At 44.7% G+C, this 19,052-nt stretch overlaps 1 protein-coding gene and 1 pseudogene across 2 annotated transcripts; both read left to right on the top strand.

Annotated features, from left to right (window-relative positions):
* Window positions 1–9,021: 9,021 nt before the first annotated feature.
* pim1 (Pim-1 proto-oncogene, serine/threonine kinase) lies at window positions 9,022–12,477 on the top strand. Its single transcript, XM_084187746.1, has 6 exons — window positions 9,022–9,422; window positions 9,617–9,723; window positions 9,850–9,900; window positions 10,013–10,379; window positions 10,746–10,922; window positions 11,051–12,477. Exons 1-6 carry the CDS (start codon window positions 9,341–9,343, stop codon window positions 11,230–11,232), a joined length of 966 nt encoding a protein of 321 aa, XP_084043872.1. The 5' UTR covers window positions 9,022–9,340; the 3' UTR covers window positions 11,233–12,477.
* Window positions 12,478–17,012: 4,535 nt separating this feature from the next.
* On the top strand, window positions 17,013–18,259 carry LOC311149491 (UDP-glucuronosyltransferase-like; annotated as a pseudogene). The gene is made up of 2 exons: window positions 17,013–17,215; window positions 17,361–18,259. The product of its transcript is annotated as a UDP-glucuronosyltransferase-like (transcript).
* The last annotated feature ends 793 nt before the right edge of the window (window positions 18,260–19,052 follow it).

Below are 19,052 nucleotides of genomic sequence, written 5' to 3'. Positions count from 1 at the left end.
CTCACCTCCTTATTTGGGAGGTATTTCAGAGAACAGCAGGATGTCTGATACAGTGTGTGGTGTGGTGGGCTGGATGGGTTAGTGACTTTCTTGTCCTCTGTGTTAGGGGAACATCGCTGCTGATTCCATCTTTCTCATCACACATTTTTTCAGAATGAGAGAAGAGGGAAAACATGTTGTTGACAGCTGATGAGTCATAGAAAAATAAACTTGCAGGGTTAGAGTTTCAAAATCGGAATAAGGGAAATTACATGCCATGTTCAGAAAACCAGAGCCATCAGAAAAGTATTTTTTTTTAAATCCCCTCTTGATATTACCTCTAATTAATCCTTCGTTACATCACTACTGCCATGTTTTCTGCAGCCCAATTGACTGGACGCATGCTGGGTTTGTTTTTCTGGGCTGAGTTGTTCCCCCAGCTGAGACACAGGGCAGCTTTATGACCCTCCCCTAATTGTAGGGTAATCTCTGTCAATCTTCTTCAAGCATGGATGAAATGTAAAGTCTTACTCCAGTCTCCTTTTCAGCTCATTTATCACCTTATTTGCTTAACAAAAGGCACATCTCAATAGGTGGTCCAGGTATCCTCATGACAAGGCACTGTCACGATCGTGTGAAGGAGCAGACCAACGCGCAGCGTGTTGAGTGAACATCGTAGACTTTATTAAGTTAAAGCACGATAAAACAATAAACCACGATCATGAAGTTCCACGGTGCACTCACCGTAACGGAAACAAAAACCCACCACCCCACAGGAAAACATACAGAAATAAATATGGCTCCCAATCAGAGATAACGAGCCGAACAGCTGACACTCGTTACCTCCGATTGGGAGTCATTGAACAAACCTAGAAAAACAACAACCTAGACACCCAACATAGAACACAAACACATAGACTGCACACACCCTGGATAAACAATAATGAGTCCCAACACCAGGGTGTGACAGTACCCCCCCCTAAAGGCGCGCACTCCGGGCGCACCAGCATACAGTCTCGGGGAGGGTCTGGGTGGGCGTCTGTCCACGGTGGTGGTTCTGGCTCCGGCCTAGACCACCACCCCACCATAGTCACTTCCCGCTTATGTAGCCTCCTCCAAATGACCCCCACCGGTTTAAGGGGCAGCACCTGACTAAGGGGCAGTACCGGACTAAGGGGCAGTACCGGACTAAGGGGCAGTACCAGGCTGAATGGCGAATCCTGGCTGGTCGGCTCTGGCGGATCCCGGCTGGACGGCTCTGGCGGATCCCGGCTGGACGGCTCTGGCGGATCCCGGCTGGACGGCTCTGGCGGATCCCGGCTGGACGGCTCTGGCGGATCCCGGCTGGACGGCTCTGGCGGATCCCGGCTGGACGGCTCTGGCTGATCCTGTCTGGCGGAAGGCTCTGGCTGATCCTGTCTGGCGGAAGGCTCTGGCTGATCCTGTCTGGCGGAAGGCTCTGGCTGATCCTGTCTGGCGGAAGGCTCTGGCTGCTCTTGGCAGACGGACAGTTCAGACGGCGTTGGGCAGACGGGCAGTTCAGACGGCGTTGGGCAGACGGACAGTTCAGGCCCCGTTGGGCAGACGGCAGACTCTGGCCGTCTGAGGCGCATCGTAGGCCTGGTGCGTGGTGCCGGAACAGGAGGTACCGGGCTGAGGACACGCATCTCAGGGCTAGTGCGGAGAGCAACAACAGGGCATGCAGGACCCTGGGGACGCACATAAGTCCTAGTGCGTGGTGCCGGAACTGGTGGTCCCGGGCTGAGGACACGCATCTCAGGGCTAGTGCGGGGAGCAGCAACAGGGCATGCAGGACCCTGGGGACGCACATAAGTCCTAGTGCGTGGTGCCGGAACTGGTGGTCCCGGGCTGAGGACACGCATCTCAGGGCTAGTGCGGGGAGTCGGAACAGGGCATGCTGGACCCTGGGGACTCCCATAACGCCTAGTGCGGGGAGCCGGAACAGGGCATGCTGGACCCTGGGGACTCACCTCACGCCTAGTGCGGAGAGCAGGAACAGGCCGGGCGGGGCTGGCGACGCGCACCGTATCCCTGGTGCGAGTGGCCGGAACAGGCCGGGCTGGGCTGGCGAAGCGCACCGTATCCCTGGTGCGTGGAGTAGGAACAGGCCGGGCTGGGCTGGCGAAGCGCACCGTATCCCTGGTGCGTGGAGTAGGAACAGGCCGGGCTGGACTGGCGAAGCGCACCGTATCCCTGGTGCGTGGAGTAGGAACAGGCCGGGCTGAGCTGGCGACGCGCACCTTACACTTAGTGCGAGGGACCGGAACAGGCTGTACCGTACGAGGAACACACACTACTGGCTGCACCTTGGGACTAGGAACGGGCCGGACCGAACTGGTTACACACCCCAGTACCTCACGCCGTGCCTCAACACCTTCCCTCTCTGCTTTACCCAGTAGCCCCCTTGACCTGGTAGCCCACTGAATCCTACCCTTCTCTGCCTCCGTCAGCCCCCTTAACCTGGCCGCCTTCTGACTCTCCCTTGTGGCAGCCTCCTGCTGCTCCGTCGCCCAAGCCATGTGCCCCCCCCCAAAAATTTCTTGGGGTTGCCTCTCGTCCTTACGACGTTGGCTCTGCCGACGCCGTTGCTCCTCTCGCCGTCGCCTCTCCACCGTCTCGCTCCATGGACGGCGATCCATACCGTCCAGGATTTCTTCCCACGTCCAGGACCCCTCTCCGTCCAAAAGCTCTTCCCATGTCCAGACCCTCGGCTCCTGGACACGCTGCTTGGTCCTCTTTTGGTGGGTTTTTCTGTCACGATCGTGTGAAGGAGCAGACCAACGCGCAGCGTGTTGAGTGAACATCGTAGACTTTATTAAGTTAAAGCACGATAAAACAATAAACCACGATCATGAAGTTCCACGGTGCACTCACCGTAACGGAAACAAAAACCCACCACCCCACAGGAAAACATACAGAAATAAATATGGCTCCCAATCAGAGATAACGAGCCGAACAGCTGACACTCGTTACCTCCGATTGGGAGTCATTGAACAAACCTAGAAAAACAACAACCTAGACACCCAACATAGAACACAAACACATAGACTGCACACACCCTGGATAAACAATAATGAGTCCCAACACCAGGGTGTGACAGGCACAAGTGGGGGGGTGGACCTTTCCTCTTTTGTTCTCTAATGCTCCTCTATTGTTCCTCAAGCAAGGGAGGCCGATGACATCACAGATTCACCATCAGATCAACTCCTTGAATGGCCTACTCCATGAAGTTTGCACTTGTGTATAAAAAAAAAAACTATTTATTTTACATTTTAGCAGACGCTCTTATCCAGAGCGACTTACAGTTTAGTGAGTGCATACATTTTCATACTGGCCCCCCGTGGGAAACGAACCCACAACCCTGGTGTTGCAAGCGCCATGCTCTACCAACTGAGCTACATGTACATTACTGCATCTATATGTGGGATAGTGTAACAGGAAAAGTAAAAATAAATAAATAGCTGGAGTGCGTCTAAGGATCTTGGGCCCTGGCCAGCTGAGATAGCAATTTCTATTAGTATTTGGGTCCAAAATCTGTACCATGCGATGTTTGAAAGTCAAAATTGTGCTGGCCTTTCGTGCTAGTTGGGCTCATTTTCTACCAGGGGTTGGAACCAATCGTTTCATACTGAACAGAACCATAATTTTTTCTGTTACGTTCAACTGTTCCGACCAACAAAATAAAGTTTTGAACCGTTTCTAACCAAGGGTTTATATCATTCCTTTCTGTTCCTGTCACGCCCTGGCTCTGGGACTCTGTTATGTTGAGCCAGGGTGTGTTGTTTCTATGTGTTTTGTGTGCTAGGGTTATATTCTAGTTCATTTGTTTCTATGTTGGCCGGTGTGGTTCTCAATCAGAGGCAACGTGTATCAGCTGTTGCTTGTTGTCTCTGATTGGGAACCATACTTAGGCAGCCTGTTTTCCACAGTGTGTTGTGGGATCTTGTTCCGTATGGTTTGTATTGTGACCAAGGACTTCACGTTTCGTATCGTTTGTTGTTTTGTTTCGTGGTGAATAAAAAATAAAGTATGTTCACTTATCACACTGCGCATTGGTCCACTTCCTCCGACGATCGTGACAGTTCCCTTTTAAACCTCTGAAATCGAAAAAGTTGTTGATGTTGAGCTCGACATTAAATGACTTCAGCTTGCTATGGAGCGGGCAAGCTATGTACATGCATTGGACAGACAGGTGTAGTGTAGGGTACGACATAGATGCGGTAAAGAGGTCAATCGAACTCGACCAAAACAATGGAATTGCCATGGAAACGCATTGGGGAAAGGGCTGTGGGTGAACAATCCCGAGTCGCCCCACAGCAAAATTAGCCTGCGTTTAGGCTATGGTTTATATACGTATTTCACATGATGTTGAGTAAAAAATCAGAGTATAATGCTTGTATGGATGTCAACCCCAACACATGTTCATGTCATCATTACCAATCAACTTCATTACAGTTAAAAACAACTTTGACTACCATCAACAATTTATATATGCTAGCTATGCTAACCAGCTTAGACGAATAGGAGTTAGCATTTAGCAGTCACTTCTTCTAAACCTGAAAAGGGACAACTTCTACAAATTATGCAGCGAAAACAGCCAAATATATCAAAATTGTGGTAAGCACTTTGTGGGTCTGTTACAATACATACATCATGATGGATTTGAGGAATATCCACTTTGTTAGATCACATTTGTTGAATGCATGCCAATCTGGTCAATGTAACGTCTGCGTTCCATTGACTCCTTTACTGCATCTATGCGACTGAATTTTTGCATGTAAGGAGGTCACTAGGCATGAAGCACTGGGCATCTTGTTGTTTTGAAATGCATTATCTGAATTAGGCCCACAGAAGTATACCCCTACGGAAGAGCATTTTCTATGAAGGAACTTTGAATGTCTTTGAACTTCAGAGAGTTGGCTTAACTAACGTTGGACCCGAAGCAAGCTCTTGATCATGACTCTTAGTTCCATTACATTACACATAATGCCGCCCAGAGTTTTCGAGACCTAGACCAGAGCTAGCTAATAAGCTAGCTAGCTAACTAAGAAGCTTGTGTGTGCAGAGCGGCACCAGAATATAAATAAAAACATGTCTTACCTTTTCGTAGTTAATAAATCTAACGTGAAACGTGATAACAATAGTATTCACACACAGGGGGTATGAAAAAAATAATGTATGCACTAACTAACTGTAAGTCGCTCTGGATAAGAGCGTCTGCTAAATGACTAAAATGTAAATGTAAATGTATTCTTAACTAGCATTGAAAAAGTTAATCCATTGTTCTCTAATAAAAAATCTCTCTCCCTAGTTTTTTTTAATCATGCCTGTAATGTCAGTAGCTACAGTAGACTATGCATGCTTCGGAGGGATGGGAGGGGCAGGTAACCTACACACACACACTGGCAAAGATGTTCAGCTGGCAGGAAGGCAGACACTGGAATACGTTTCCGAGTGACAGTGAGGGCTTTGCAATAATCACTTTATTGCGTTTTTGTGGGACTGGAGAAAAAAAATGCCTGGAACGTAAAATCATGTTAATAACTGGTTCCCATGCTTTTAAAATAACGGTTCTGTTACAGAACAGTATAGATTACTGTTGTTCTCGGTTCTGGTTCTGTTCCTCAAATAATTTCATTATTTCCCGGTTTTCTGTTCTGTTCTCTGAACCGGTTCCAACCCGTTTTCTACTAACCCAGTCTGAAAAGTATTAGCCTCGGGATAGCGAGATAGCTTGATTTCCATCCTTGCTGTCAAGCCACAGATGACATTTTGGGCATCTGTGCTCTCACCATTCATTACTCCTGAGATGGATGCCCATCACATGTCAGAGAGCCCTTGTCCTATGAGAGGAAAGGCTCCACACACTGCCTTCAGTGCCCTTAAAGTGGTTTTCATCATTAGGACAACATTTGGAGCATTAGGTCAACAGTAGGAAAGCAGGCTGGCATTGGGGGCTCCTCAGCCCAGTCCACATCTCTCACCAGGGTCACCACTGGTTCAGGGTATGTCTTTGCTGGTTTCTCTCCACCCCTTGTAGAGTGGCATCAGGTGGGGTCTAGAAACAGCTGTAGAGCTGATTGGTTGCCCTGTCTTAATTGATGAGTAGTGGTTGAGCTATCCACCAGAGATTCTCTGAAGGAGCATAACAGTATTGGGAGGAAAATAAGTTTACCTCAAGTGAAAATATTTGTGTTGATGGGGGAGTGTATTGTGCAAACACCAGAATCCCAAGCCCAGCACTTGGCCAACTACTGTACACAGAGAGCCCACCTTCGTCAGACCCTGGACATATAGCTATAACAGGCAGTTACTGCAAACACTTTCTCTTGTGTCATGCAGGAAATGTCATTACATTGTCCGAGGGTGGAGTGCAGGTCAGAACAGAGAAAAGGTTCCTGCTCTGGTGTCATGGTAAAACTAAACTGGACTATTTGGCTTGCAGCATCCATATTGCATAAAGAGGAAATTACATAATACAAATATTCACACACACAAAAAAGACATTGAGAAATATTCAAATTCCTTTGGCCCAAAAAAGGAAGCAACATTTCTTGCGGTTGTTTCTTAATTGCTATCAAACCAGTTTCTAGAGGACACATACTCCTGTGTCCCGTGTAGCTCAGTTGGTAGAGCATGGCATTTGCAACACCAGGGTTGTGGGTTCGATTCCCACGGGGGGCCAGTATAAAAAATACATTAAAAACACTATGGATAAGAGTGTCTGTTAAATGTGATACTGTAGGCCTATTCCACAGAATAATTATATTTTTCCTGGTCCATTCTGTCTTAGAAAGGAGTGACTGGCCCAGAGTGACCTATGGAGGTGAGAAAGCCGCCACTTTCAGGGCTAATATCAGAGCAGGTTTGTGAATAGAATGTTGTCAAATGGCACCTCACGCCAGGTGATGTGAAGGGAATTGAGTTTGAAGATTGGACGGGGCAGCTGGAATACTGCATGCTTCCAAGTGCAGCTAATAAAAGACAGCGCCGCCGTGGACAGATGGGGCACTATGCTGCTGTCACTGGAGCTTTGCTGATCGTGCACCTTAGTATCGTCACTGAGAAGTGCAGTCTTTACATTGGCATTTCATTGCTCTCCTGCAGCTCCATTTTCACACCCCTGTTCACACTCCTTAACCCATCCCCTGGCCAATTTACTATGAAATAAGATGAAGGTCCCTGCCTTCTGCCCTGTCGCCAGGACAGTATAGGCATTCACCCAAGGGGAAAAAGGTCGTAACACATATGAGATCCTTATCAGGCAGTAGGCCTAGAAAGGCCTATGTGTTCGAGGTTATTACATAAACAGAAATAAACTGTTCTTAGAATGTCCTTTGTGGTTAAACAATACTTTGTATGCAGTCCAGTGCATTGATTAATGGATTGCACCAGTGCTTTGCATTGATAAACAAAGCAGTAGCCTAACACTGTACCAGTGTCATTACAGAAGTATTATTTTTTACAATGCAATGTTTGCACGTTTGCTTCTTCCCTCTCTGTAAAATATTAACTAGCAAATGAAAATGTATAAATATATACAGGTAACTGACAAAATAATGGAAACACTTGAGCAAATGAGGAATAGGTGTGAAGGGAATTGAGTTTGAAGCGACGCGATTTGGGAGCGACACCTGAGACATCAATTTCCACCAACATCAACACAATTATGGAATTTATTGTGGAAGAATGGTGTCGCATCCCACCAATAGAGTTCCAGACACTTGTAGAATCTATGCCAAGGTGCATTGAAGCTGTTCTGGCTCGTGGAGGCCCAACGCCCTATTAAGACACTTTATGTTGGTGTTTTGTTTATTTTGGCAGTTACCTGTACATATATATATATATATATATATATATTGACTATTTAATGTTATATTTAAAAGTGGTTTCTTTGTTTGTGGAGATTTTTCTAGGGCTATTTGCAATGACTCAATGACCATATGGCACAAAATGACAAAATCATAAATTTTCATGTCTCTGTTGCAGATAAACTTTTTCATTTCAAAGCCCGATAGTAGCATTAATATAGTCAACCATGACAATGTATAGCCAAACAAACCATAACTCAGAGAGACAGAGACAGCGAGAGAGAGAGAGAGAGAGAGAGAGAGAGAGAGAGAGAGAGAGAGAGAGAGCGGAGAGGAGGAGACAGAGGGGGGCGTTCAAACAATGATGTACTGCGCGGGAAAAGAAGGCTCCAGAGGGAGGGGGGTAAATGGATGTCTTTTATCTCGAGTTTCCCACATCCTGCAACCAACTAAAAACGAGGCCACCCAATTTGAAAGAATGCATGGTATGCGGCTATTATACATAGCGCTTTAGTGTCGAGTAGACTACTATTGTTCGCGAATTCAAATAAAATACTATAGGTTAGTTCTCACCTCGAATAGGCAATAAACTGCATCGTCCTGATGTGAAAATAATAGGCTTTAGTATATTGTGGGGTTAAAACAATAGACCCAAATTATTGATGAACTGATACAGAATGGGCTACATTACATCCCTGCGACAGTAGACATATTTGCAACACAACATTTATGAAGCATTTTTGTCAAGTTAGACCAAAAAAATCTACAGAAATCTCGCAGCATAGCATTGCATTAGGTAACATTATATTCCATAAAATTATGTTCTAATAAAACTACGTTGCATTAAAGACTGAATCATGCAACATAAGAACTCAGTAACAGTAACCCTCCGTACATTCACGTGCAGACTGCATCTCGCATGCAAGGAGAGGGGGAAGTTGGCCCAAGTAGATCTTGAATTTGCATTTCCTTTCTGAAGTGCAGTAAAAAGAATGTGGCTTATTTTGCCGCGTTTTAATTCCCGCCACGTCTAGTCTAGCCGGTTAGGCTGGTCTTTTCTTTTAATTCTGTGATTGACGTGTGTTTGGATAGTCTATAATAATTACCATTGGTGGAGAATGAGTGGTGGGCGGAGAAAAGAGTGACGATCGAACTTGTGGCTACTCCCATTTACTATAGATATATATTTGTCCTTCCCCTGCCCGTACTCAAATTCAAGGAGCCGGTTTCTTAGCGACGTAACGCATTAGGAGCTGGTTTTCTTTTAATTTGATTTACTGTTTACAAGTAATTGTTGAGTTTGTCAATAGTCCTATTTTATCATTGGGCTAGTCGTTATTTCCACTCACTGGATACGGAAGCATTTATGTTCAAGGATCAAATACGAGTCTTCAGGAGATCCGGATGAGAGAGGATTCCTGACGCATTTTTTCCTAGCTACGACAACGTGGATCACACGCCCGATAGTGGAACTGGATCCCACGACGTAATATTTGTAGAATAAATCACCAATTTCGTGGATTACAGGAATGCTGCTGTCGAAATTAAACTCATTCGCTCATATCTCCACCGTTGATATGCCGGCGAAAATCCAGCTTCAAATGCACCAAGGTTAGATTAAGCTTTTGTTGTTCGTTATAGCTAGCTAGCTAGCAAGCTACTATAGCTAGCTGGGCTCGCAATAACATTACTGTATTTTAATTACTCGTTTTCCCATTCTGCTATTTCGATGTTTTGCATTCACCCATGTCACATTACACTAGGTGGAAGCGTTGTATTAACCGTATATTTTTGAAAATGTACAGGGAAGGAGAGGGAGCCATTTGATAAGGTTTACCAGGTCGGCGCTGTGCTGGGAAGTGGCGGTTTTGGCACAGTGTATTCTGGCACGAGAATTTCAGATGGAGCACTGGTTAGTATTTTTTCCTAACGCATTCGCTGAAAAATATTTAACGTTATACATCCAAATCGGCTAATCGATGCATTTTTGCATGTTTTATCATGTAATTTCAAGTTGGATTATTTTTTTAACACACAGGTTGCTGTCAAACATGTGGCCAAGGATCGGGTCTCGGACTGGGGAGAGTTGGTAAGGATGCTTTTGGTTGTGCATTTTAGCTAGTTTAACCAAAGTGATAGTTGTTAATCATATGTTGTACTATTGTCTGCAGAAATTTAACATATTTATATTTTATTTTCAGCCCAATGGCTCTCGTGTCCCTATGGAGATTCTACTCTTGAAGAAAGTTGGAAATGGAGCTCGGGGGGTGATAAAGATGCTGGACTGGTATGAGCGACCTGACAGTTTTATAATTGTCATGGAACGACCAGAGAACGTCAAGGACCTCTTTGATTTCATCACTGAGAAGGGAGCCTTGCCAGAGGAGCTGGCAAAGAACTTTTTCCGTCAGGTTCTTGAAGCCGTGCGACACTGCCACAACTGTGGGGTTGTACACAGGGACATCAAGGACGAAAATATCCTAATCGATCTTGGGACGGGCGAAATTAATCTTATTGACTTTGGATCCGGGGCATTGCTCAAAGACACTGTTTACACCGACTTCGACGGTAAGCATACCAGTTGATAGACTTTAACCGTAGCCCATTTTAGTGGTTTAACTGAATGTATTGATTTGAGCGCCACCCTTTGGAGGAAAAGCATATTTTTACAACCTAAAGTTTGTAAACATTGTCACGTCAGGCTCTCCTCACATACATCTACTGTCATGGTCTCTGGCGCCTGACCCCAATAGGAGGCGCAGCTATTGTTTATAATCTTTTAATCCATAATATCACAATTTATGAAATTATTTCCCAATCTTATTTTTATTTATTTATTATACATGTCCATTTTGAAAGGTTTGTTGACATGTATTCATAGAAATAGAACACATCATTGAATCTAACTATCATTCATATTCTTTATATCCACAGGCACTAGAGTGTACAGTCCACCAGAATGGATCAAATACCATCGGTACCATGGGCGGTCAGCCACAGTTTGGTCTCTGGGTGTCCTGCTGTATGACATGGTGTGTGGAGATATCCCCTTCGAGCAGGACGAGGAGATTGTACGAGGCCAGGTGCTCTTCAGACGAAGAATCTCCACAGGTGAGCCCAAATAACTTAAACAAAACCTCAAACTTAATCAACTAAACCAGTGGAATATTACTAATGTATTAGTCATTGTGTATCCAGTCTTAAGAACTGACTGACCGTTATCCCCATTCTTCTTCCAGAGTGCCAGCAGTTGATCAAGTTGTGCCTGTCCCTGAGACCCGCTGAGAGGCCATCGTTTGAGGACATCATCAATCACCCGTGGATGCAGAGCACAGTGTCCTCTGCTGAGCAGAGCAACAAGATCAGACTGCACAGCATCAGCCCTGAGCCTACCTCCTTCACCACCGTGCTGGCCCAGTGACTACATCGCTGCACTGACAGAGACTAGTGTTACACTCAGAGGACTGACGTGGCTGTACTCTGAAACACAACATATACTAGACAGAAGGAAGTTACAGATTCATTTAGTTAAATCTCTCCCTCTTTCTCTTGTGGCCAGACCCCACCTGTTCAGTCAGGTTTTGGACTTCATGAAAACCAAAGTCCTTAATGGCTACTTAATTGGACACTGTAATAGCGAAAGCTATTCTCACCCCTACGAAGGACTTGCTCTATAATATTGGCTGTGGAGTCCATCCCTACCCATGTGATTGTTCTGCTGAAGGCATGAACAAGTGGACAGACTTTGTTACATAGCTAGCTACCAACCAGCTACTGTACTCTGCCCTCGCTCACTGATGAGTGGGTGTCAGAGGAAGCAAAGAGGAGCAAATCTAAGCGCCTTTGGTGTGAGTCAGATTGTTGGGACCCTGGAAATACTTGAATTTCATAAAGCCAACATACTACTTCTTATAAAAAAATTAAATAATACTTTACAAGGCTTTATTTCCTATCTCGTAGGACTAGATCAGTAAAGCCTATGCCATATTCCAATGTCAACAGCAACAGGACAACCTCATGTGGTGCACACAGACGTGTGCAAACAAGAACCGGAAAACTTACCTCACTTTCCTGCATCCACCTCTGAGCTTTTAACTCCTGTCTACACAACTAGCACTCATCCATACCTGAATGCACACTGAAATGCAAAGCACCACACTGAAATACTAAATGTTCTGCTCTTTTGTTTATGTGTAAACAAGTATCTGAGTCTTTCGCCTAACAGGCGTAGCATTGACGCCATTGTGAGTAATATTTATATTGTGTGGTTTTTCTTTCACTTGAGCTACGTGGAATTATTTATTTATTTAAAGAGATTTTCGGCTGTATATTTCATTCCACAGTTATTGAAGGGCCCACAGATTATTTAAACGTATTTTCACCATATTTATGGTTTGAAATCTTCTGAGCAGACACGTGTGTGTATATGTATATAACCTTCAAAGCACTTCCATTTTAATGTAACATTGAACGTCTACTGATAAGGGTTTTTGTTACTGTATTTGTCTGCTGTGGATTTGGATGAAATGACTGGCATACATACAGCAACTTGTTTTCACCTCTAGTTGCATGATTGCGGCTTGTTTAGTTTTTTCATCCAAATGAGAATTGTACATTTTCAATAAATATTTTTATACATTTTCAATAAATATTTTTTTTACCTTGCCGTTTGTCTCGCTGGTTTTACTTCAAGATACCAGGCTCATGATAGAAAGGTTATGTCAAGTCCAAACACAAGCTAGAGAATAGCTTTAAACCTCAATCATATTTCACATTTGTATTAGATTGACATGAATGAATAGCAAGATACGTTTTTTTTTAAATATATTTTTTTAGTCGTTTAGCAGACACTCTTATCCAGAGCGACTTACAGTTAGTGCATACATTTTTTTCTTTCCCCTCCATACTGGCCCCCCGTGGGAATCGAACCCACAACCCTGGCGTTGCAAACGCCATGCTCTACCAACTGCGCTACACAGGACTTACCTCACAAGTTGCCACCACTGCTCCACCAAGCACTCGCTCAAGAGTTCACATAGCTCAACTCTCTTTCATGTGTAAGCAGAAGGGGGGGGGGGGTAGACTATTACCATATGTCAAAGTTGACAGGGAGACATGGTCCAGATTGCATTGCAGTCCGTTGGTAAGAGCAGCTAATAAACGTTGATTATGTTCTTATAGGTTTATCTAGAAAGCAGGGTACGTTTAATAAAAGGTGATTACACCGCAGGGGTCCTGGCCTCAGTCCGTAAATCTATTGTCAGAACCTTCCTCTCATCTCAGAAGGCAAAGTAGCTGGTATTATAAAGTTATAGCAGTCCACAGCTGTAGTGTTTGTACAACAATAGAGACAACATAAAGGTAGATCATTTTGTCACACATTTTGGCTATGTTTGTTTAGTATGTATACAAATACAAATAGCCAGCCTTGCACTCATCTTACTTCCTTGAGCAGAGATGGCTCAGCATGTGGTCCTCTTCCCAGCTGCCCTGTGCTCTCCCCAGGCGCATCTTGGCCAACCTGCCCCCTCCTCTCTCGCCAGGACACACACCCGCAATGGGGGTCATGTTCCCCAAGCCTCTGTAATCCTCCGGCTATCTTTGCTCACTATACCTGATTGGCTTTATATATGGCTCAGCATGTGTCCAGAGCCCATAGAGTAGACCTGTATGACCATGTGGGCAGGGTATTACTGTAAATGCTCACTGTGCTGTGACTGGGTATTACTGGAACACTGTACTGTGACTGGGTATTACTGGAACACTGTACTGTGACTGGGTATTACTGGAACACTGTACTGTGGCTGGGTATTACTGTAACACTGTACTGTGACTGGGTATTACTGTAACACTGTACTGTGACTGGATATTACTGGAACACTGTACTGTGGCTGGGTATTACTGGAACACTGTACTGTGGCTGGATATTACTGGAACACTGTACTGTGACTGGATATTACTGGAACACTGTACTGTGGCTGGATATTACTGTAACACTGTACTGTGACTGGGTATTACTGGAACAATGTACTGTGACTGGGTATTACTGTAACACTGTACTGTGACTGGATATTACTGGAACACTGTACTGTGACTGGGTATTACTGTAACACTGTACTGTGACTGGGTATTACTGGAACACTGTACTGTGACTGGGTATTACTGTAACACTGTACTGTGGCTGGATATTACTGGAACACTGTACTGTGACTGGGTATTACTGTAACACTGTACTGTGACTGGGTATTACTGGAACACTGTACTGTGACTGGGTATTACTGTAACACTGTACTGTGACTGGATATTACTGGAACACTGTACTGTGACTGGGTATTACTGTAACACTGTACTGTGACTGGATATTACTGGAACACTGTACTGTGACTGGGTATTACTGTAACACTGTACTGTGACTGGGTATTACTGGAACACTGTACTGTGACTGGGTATTACTGTAACACTGTACTGTGACTGGATATTACTGGAACACTGTACTGTGACTGGGTATTACTGTAACACTGTACTGTGGCTGGGTATTACTGTAACACTGTACTGTGACTGGGTATTACTGGAACACTGTACTGTGACTGGGTATTACTGTAACACTGTACTGTGACTGGATATTACTGGAACACTGTACTGTGACTGGGTATTACTGTAAATGCACACTGTACTGTGTCTTCTAAGCCATTGCACTTATGGAACATTGGTTATACATACCACTGACATATTTCTCAACCCCAGTCTAATCATATCTCTGTATATTTCTCTGCCATGAAACCTTTCATCTTGCCACAATTTTTGTGCTGCTATCTGCCTTGTGTTTTTGATAGGACAGTCAATGAAGTAGCGTTCTCATTCCCTGAACTGAGGAAGTGAAAAACATGCAAACCTGTTTTACAATGAGTCAAATAAGGCTGTTGTATTTGCATGGATGGAGCGTCAATGACTCATTCTCTTCTCAGCTATGGAGCTCCTTGGAATGGGGACAATCTGCATTTTGAATTGAGTTATCGCAATAGCAGGACAACTGTTTGAAAATAAAAATTAAATGATCTCAGCTTGATCATTTGTCTAGGTATACTGTGTTCATTTGCAATACAAACTTTTCCAAAATATGTTTCCTCAATTCATTTATCATTGTACCATATTCATCAGTGGTGGCTGGTGGGAGGAGCTGTAGGAGGACGGGTTCATTGTAATGGCTGGAAACATGAATGTATGCTGTCCAAAACTTTAATTTTCTCATGTCTTGGACAGAGGTCAGTGTGATCCGTCTCCCCCGAATAGCTACCAGGGAGTGATCCTGGTCCTCATCAAAAACATTGCCCGTGTGTGGCCTGGCTCTCAGAGTACAGATAGTTAATGGATTATCACTGGCAGATAGATACCCTCTGCTATACATCTGCTCTCAAGAAAACATTCAAAACCCTGTTTCCCACCATAAGCTTTTATTTGGCTCACCTCTCATGCTTTATTCTTTGTGAAAGTTAGATATAATCAACTACACTGCAGTGTTTTTGGCTGAACTTGTTCCAGTCATTGCAGTTGAAGTTGTTCTCACATTTTTTGTGAATGAGTCAGACACACTAATAAGAGGGTGGACAGCTATCCACCGGAGCACTTTCACATCTGTGACATATCCCACGATTGGCCATCCAGCCACCCTCCTACTGTAACAAGCCAGCACATGAGAGAGCTGCCTGAGAGGAAGGCTGGCTGTAGTGTGGGAGATGACTGAGTCAATGTTTAACTGCAGGATGCCTCAGGGGTTTCCAAGACAAGAATGAAATGTCTTAGGATAACCCTGACTCCTTGGGGCTGGTGCTACCCATCAGGGAGTGCTGCATTCCTGCTGCCTGACTCACAGACCCACACATTGTATTGGCCAGATAGGCCATTAAGGAAAAAGGTCAGCTTGCTCTCTAAAGCAAACAGGTCGACGTGGAGCGCAGGGCAGATGGGAGGGCGCGTTGACTAGACCACAACCAGATTCCTGTCCTCTGAGGCAGAGGAAGGGAACACAAAGATCAATAGTCTGACCGCCAACTGTCAACATGTGCACCCCTGTGACTCCACCATTTTTAAATAACATTGTTTACAGACGAGGATATGATATTGAGGGGTTGTCTTGTCTTTGTAGCTCTTAAATGTACTATTGACCTGGAAAACTCACTGAGAGAGTTGTCTGAGATTTGCATGATAGTAAACTCCTAAGCTGTAGACGTACATGAAGTTTATAACACATCAGCGAAACACTATATTGAACTCTAGTATAGCAGGCCTTGTTCAAAGGTAGGCCTACACTCAGAAACAAATTGGGACGTCAAATCCAACGTTACTGTGCTACAATTGTTTAGAAGGCATTCTACCGCACTATTCTCTCTTCTTCTCTCTCTGTTCAAATACTTTATTATAGTCATCCTCATTACCACCCCCATGCATTCCCATCAACCCCTCCCTCTAGTTTCCCGTAAACTAGGTCTTCACTCACTTCCTCATTCCTGAGAGACTAGTAAAAGACATGCTGATGTGTCAATACTTGCTTCTGCTGGTTGTTGTTCATTTTGAGGCTTTAATCCTGAATGAGCCTGCAATTCTAAGGCTTTGGCTATAAACAATCTTGAGGACATAGTCATTTCACAGCCAAGCTAATATGTACTTTGTCTTACAATTGCATGGCTATTTATGATAAGTACCGTGTATGCAAATTATTTCACTGGGCACAAGTCTTTTATCAGTCACAGTGGAAATGGAAGTTGGGGATAGGTAAGTTCAATTTTACAGTAATGAAGAACTGAAAAGTTGAAAAACAGGAATTAAACCTTGACTCGTGTGGCTCTAACACTTTTCTTCCTCTGAGGCTATAGCCTACAGTCCGTGCTATCCAGAATCCTTAGGACATCCCTACCCCAATGAAATAAAAGTGGTTAAGGGTTAAGGTTAGGGTTAGGTAAGGGTTATGGTTAGGATTAGGGTAAGGGTAGGGGTTAAGGTTAGAGTTAGGGTTTAGGGTAGGGACGTCCCAAGGATCCCAGATAGCACAGACCTATAGCTTACGGAACAACAATACTTGTTCAGCCGGATAGTGTGTGTAGTGTAATGGGCCTGATGGGTTACTGTCTGTCTGCTACATGCATGTCATTCTCCTTCCAGGCAGCCAGCCGCTCCAGTCGTTAGCCAGGATGTTATCACACTGTGATGACTGTGCAAAGGGAGCGAAGCACGCTGGCAGCTGCTTGTGATGGCAATGGACAGCAGCCACTGGACTTGGATGAGGAGCTTGGACACCAGGTGGTGAAGGTCATCCCAGAGGTGAGTTGGAGCATGTGGCCTTCACAGCACTACACCACCCTGGCGTTCCCTGTGCCCTACATCAAGACCCAGCTGCAGAGCAGACAGAGGTAACCTGGACCTGAGAGACCAGGCCTTTGACGCCCTCCTTACAGACCCCTTTGAGCCTGTTGGGGTCATCGTTGGAGAGTATCTCTCCCTCCCCTCCATCTTCATCCAAAATGGCCTCCCATGTGATGTAGACTTTGTGGACAGCCAGTGCCCATTCCTCACCATTGCCTCAGACTTCCTACAGAGGGAGATGACTGTTCCACAGATAATGAGCAAGGCAGTGATTTGGCTCATGCGCTCTGATTTCACCACTGAGGTACCCAGACCACTGATGCCCAATATGGTCATGATTGGAGGAATGAATTGTGAGGAGCCTAAGCCACTACCATTGGAACTGGAGGAGTTTGTGAATTATTCTGGAGAGGATGGCATCATTGTCTCTACTCTGGGCTCCCTGGTGTCGCAGGATGCCAGCTGAGAAAGCCAAACAGTTCCCTGATGCTTTCCGGTAGGTTCCTCAACGGGTTGTGTGGAGATACACTGAAACTGTGCATGAAAACTCTCCAGAGAATGTCAAGGTGATGAGCTGGCTCCCCCAGAACAATCTGTTGGGCCATCCCAGCGTCAAGGCCTTCAACACATATTGCGGGATACATGGGATCTACCAGGGGATCTGCAACAGTGTACCCATGCTGATGCTGCCCCTGTTTGCTGACCAGGTTGACAACGTGCAGTGCATGGCAGCAGGAGGCGTGGGAAAAGACCTCAGTATTAATGATGTGACCTTAGACAAAGTGCTGGAGGCCCTCAACAAGGTAATCAAATATAAAATGTACAAAGGGAAGATGATTAAGCTTTCGGCTGTACGTAAGGACCATCCTGTTGAACCCCTTGACCTGGCAGTCTTCTAGACTGAGTTTGTCATGAGGCACAAAGGAGAAGGTCATCTGAGGCCAGCGGCCCATGAGTTGAACTGGATTCAGTGCCACTTCCTGGATGTCTTCACCCTGCTCATCATCTTAGTTATAACTGTTGTCATGGTGACAGTTAAATGCTGCAGATTCTGTTTCCACCAGTGTTGCATGAATAGGACATTGAAGTAGAAGAATTAGTAAATATGTAGCCTACTAGGGTTTTCTGAAGAATGAGTAAATGTACTGTAGCCTACTAGGATTTTCTGAAGAAGAAGAAGAAGAAGAAGAAGAAGAAGAAGAAGAAGAAGAAGAAGAAGAAGAAGAAGAAGAAGAATTAGTAAATGTAGGTTATTTCTCCAGGGTGTGAAAATAGACTAGCGTCTAGAGCATAGGTTGGTTAAAGTGGCAATCTGCAGTTGCTACATCCATTTTTGGACTTAATTAAATAAATAAATGATATGTACTCGTTGATTCTTGAAGAATGACTTGTGAATGCCTTTAGCTTAGTTCAACTGTCATACCCCATCAGAACCCAAAATATGAGCTTGTTTTACTCCACTCTTTGTAAACAAAGTAAATGTGAACAAGCACAATATAGCCTCAGAACATGGTTAAAACTATAATGTTGATATTATGGATGGCCAGTCCACAGCTCTGCCTATGAATTTGAGAGTGGCTACATTTCTCCAGCCCCATCCCTCAGCATTTTTACCAAAACAGTGGCGGGGAGGTATATATTTTTTATTATGTCAACTGCTGATTGCCGCTGCAAAGGAAAGTAATGCTTAACAGAGATTTGCCCAAAAAAGCACTTTACTTTCAAAAGAGGGTGTTGAATAAAAAAATGATTGATTCATAGTAAACACATATGAGTTGACCATGTTTATTTTTACAGTCTATGGACAAAGGGAGTGAGCGGCTGTAGGGGGTGCAGCAGGGAACTGAGTCAGGCAGGCAGGGAAGCTACTCCCAGTCCTGTCCC

The sequence above is a fragment of the Coregonus lavaretus genome (assembly GCF_964263955.1).
Source record: "Coregonus lavaretus genome assembly, chromosome: 22".
In the NCBI taxonomy this organism is placed as follows: domain Eukaryota; kingdom Metazoa; phylum Chordata; class Actinopteri; order Salmoniformes; family Salmonidae; genus Coregonus; species Coregonus lavaretus.
Note: the sequence above shows the minus strand (reverse complement) of the source record. Positions and strands in the feature narration are given on the sequence as shown.